Genomic DNA, 3,352 nt, shown 5'->3' with positions numbered 1-3,352 from the left:
CTGGTCTCCTCCATACGAGTATAATAACCCAGGCAGGAGAGCATTACATCCGAGACCAACTGGTCATCCGAAGGCCATTCATGGTGGACCTAGCTGGATTTACATATAAAAACCCAAGATTGGTGTTAGTTCCAACAGCACTGCAAATAATAATAATTATTATTATGCCCTCTCTTTCTCTCTCTCTCCCTCTCACTCTCTCTGCACTTTATATTCTGGTACTGTCTAGTGAGTTGGGGAAGATTTCGAGAGCTAACCGAAATAATTAATCAAGAAGTTGGCCCAGTGCTTCGGCAAGCAGAGGGCCACAGATCATGCCCTTGTCTTTGCTCCAACTTTAATTTAACAATAAACAAACGTTTACACCTACCTGAAGTTTACCCTATATGTAGTTAATGCATTATATAATTATATGTAGGTAAAAAATTTTGCCTTCCTCTTTTAACTTATTCCCTTTTGATGATGCAAGTATCATCACAAGAGAGAGGCCACCAGCCACTCCCTCTAACCTGTCTCACCAACTCACATCTAGAAGCAAATATTATTTCTCTCTCTCTCTCTCTCTCTTGATCGAGTCAAAATGCTATAAAATCACACCTTTAGCATTCGCAAAGGCTGGCTTTAATGGTTTGGCAGCAAGAAAACAACACCTTCCCTCCCTCCCTCCCTTAAAAGATTTCCAATATTCTCATACAAGTACCCAACTATATATAATAACAGTAGCTACAACTAGAATAGCTTGTGCTCATAGCACTCGGGGAAAAATTCGCTCTTCTTTGTTTTCTCTCAAGTTTCTCTGGTATACTGAAACATGGGAAGGTCACCTTGCTGTGAGAAGGCTCACACGAACAAAGGTGCATGGACCAAAGAAGAAGATGAGAGGCTCATCGCGTACATCAGGGCCCACGGCGAGGGCTGCTGGCGGTCGCTCCCGAAGGCGGCGGGCCTCCTCCGTTGCGGCAAGAGCTGCCGCCTCCGGTGGATCAATTACCTGAGGCCTGACCTGAAGCGCGGCAACTTCACCGAGGAAGAGGATGAGCTCATCATCAAGCTCCATAGCCTTCTTGGTAACAAGTAAGTGGATTGCAAAAACAAATCCGATTCATAATATGTCATGATCGTGCGACTAATCTGTTCCTATGATAACACGTGGAAACACAAGAACAAGAATCAGGAGAATGAGCACCTAACACATCTCCTAATCTGTGTTCTCTAACTAAATCTTCTCAAAACGTGAATTTTTTCCCCTTCACATTAGATTAATTCAAATGGGTTTTCCTTTATATTGCTACAGGTGGTCTTTAATTGCCGGGAGATTGCCTGGGAGGACGGACAACGAGATAAAGAACTATTGGAACACGCACATAAGAAGGAAGCTCTTGAACCGAGGGATCGATCCGGCGACGCACCGGCCATTGAATGAGCCCGCCCAAGACGCAACCACTATTTCGTTCGCAGCGGCTCCGTCAAAACAAGAACCGCGAGACGACGCCATCGCCGCCGCGCTCGGCTACAAGAACGAGAACAACCCGACAACAACGGCAGCAACGGTTCAAGAAAAGTGTCCCGACTTAAATCTTGAGCTCAGAATAAGCCCTCCTTGCCAGCAGCAGCATCAGCCTGATGCGTCGATGGGAATGGTTGAGGGAAATCACTGCTTTGCCTGCAGCCTGGGGTTGCAGAACAGCAAGGAGTGCAGTTGCAGGAGAGGAGCGAGCGGGGGAAGCAGCGCCCATGGCGGCTACGACTTTTTGGGGTTGAAGACGAGCGTTTTGGATTTCAGAACTCTGGAGATGAAATGAAATCGAAACTCATATAAGTGGGAGATTTTGGATGTTCAAGGCAGTTTTACAAAAGAGATAAGAAAGAGATTTGCTATTAGTTTATAATCTCTCCGGTGGTTTCTCTTTTGCTTTTCTTCTCATTGGGGGGTCTAATTTGTAATGATCAATCTTAGTGCATAGTTCTATATACTTAATCAACTAGTACAGATAGCCATTTGTGGAACTTCATCGTGATCTTATTCGTTTGCTTTATATTTGTTTCTTGACTGTGTTTTGGTAATCCTCGTTTTGATGTGGTCAGGGCCTCAGCAATCAAGAGGATGATATAGATATTTTTCCTGGAAATTTTTGGGTCTTCTAATTCGTATATGCCAGAATTTCAGATGGTTCCGCCTGGAAATGGAAGAACCTTTTAAAAGACCATTTCTAATTCCATCGCATGCATACATGTGTATATGAAAATGTATGTGTGCGTGTATTACAGAAATTTATATGTGCTGCATTAAATTTATTAAGTCAGTCAATTATGCAGCACAAACGCTTGGAACTCTACATAGATATACACCTTGTTGACACCTGTGGTCTTCGATCATTGATAATGTTTGCCCATCAACGTGAATGAAAATCCTTCCATCCTCAAAACTGATCCTGGTAAACAGCGAACGAGAAAATGCTTATACAAAAGAAATGGTCTTCTTATAACCCAAGATTTCCCTTGAAGCATCCATTAATCATTCATGAAGTGAAGATGCCCTCTATATCTGCAGGCCTTTTTGATACTAAGTGATAAAAAAGGGGCATGAAAAACATTTGCGTCTTCTAATTTCAACATGATTAGATGTCTCCTCTTCAGATCTTTTTGGAGGTTTTTTTGTCCTCTTGACGGAGGGCGAAAGAAAAAATTGTGATAAAGTTGATATCGATATATGTAGGAAATGGATAAGCCGCGAGAGGAGGAGATAAGAAGAGGGGATGGGGTGGTGGGTGACCTATCAATAGCATCACAATAAAAGCACAAATAAAGGAGGCTATTAACCTTATGACATTACTCATACATATATATGCGTGAAGGAATTAAACAACTGCGAACTGTCCTTAGTGCAAGCGTACCATATATTTACCAACCCAAAAACATTTATTGCCTGTTCCATCCTCTGCGAACAACCACCACTTTGTCTTTATTTGTGCATCCTTTCTCTTTCTACTTTCATGTAGATTGCGAGAAATAAAACGCGTGAGTAATCTTGTGTACTTGGAAACTCGGATTGGGTTCTCCTTCGCGGAAACTCCACATCCGATGTCCCACTGAATAAGCAAATATAGTTTCCAAGGGATTGATAAGATCTTTCATCCACCGGGTGAGTTGCTAGATAACAAGAGTATGCATAATACTAGCAGAAAAAGAAAGTTATCTTGTATATCAAACTTTGATAATGTGCACCGCATTGTCACGATTGAGTCCGAAATCTTATTTTTAACAAGAAATCGTATTATAAAATCAGTATGCACTAAGAACTGGAAGCTTAAGGTGGCTCAAATATGATGGAAATTGTTTTTACTTAGTAGTG

The 3,352-nt window shown here is 42.0% G+C and overlaps 1 protein-coding gene across 1 annotated transcript; it reads left to right on the top strand.

Moving 5' to 3' along the window:
- The first annotated feature begins 766 nt into the window (after positions 1-766).
- On the top strand, positions 767-2,036 carry LOC120292710 (myb-related protein 308-like). The gene is made up of 2 exons (XM_039311056.1): positions 767-1,074; positions 1,295-2,036. Exons 1-2 carry the CDS (start codon positions 812-814, stop codon positions 1,800-1,802), a joined length of 771 nt encoding a protein of 256 aa, XP_039166990.1. The 5' UTR covers positions 767-811; the 3' UTR covers positions 1,803-2,036.
- Positions 2,037-3,352: the final 1,316 nt, after the last annotated feature.

Source organism: Eucalyptus grandis, chromosome 4 (assembly GCF_016545825.1).
Source record: "Eucalyptus grandis isolate ANBG69807.140 chromosome 4, ASM1654582v1, whole genome shotgun sequence".
NCBI classification, from domain to species: domain Eukaryota; kingdom Viridiplantae; phylum Streptophyta; class Magnoliopsida; order Myrtales; family Myrtaceae; genus Eucalyptus; species Eucalyptus grandis.
This window is presented reverse-complemented; position numbering and strand designations above follow the sequence as displayed.

Coding starts and splice junctions, on each gene's coding strand:
- LOC120292710 (XM_039311056.1), top strand. CDS start 812: ATGGGAAGGTCACCTTGCTGTGAGAAGGCTCACACGAACAAAGGTGCA. Junction 1,075..1,294: donor CATAGCCTTCTTGGTAACAA/GTAAGTGGATTG, acceptor ATATTGCTACAG/GTGGTCTTTAATTGCCGGGA.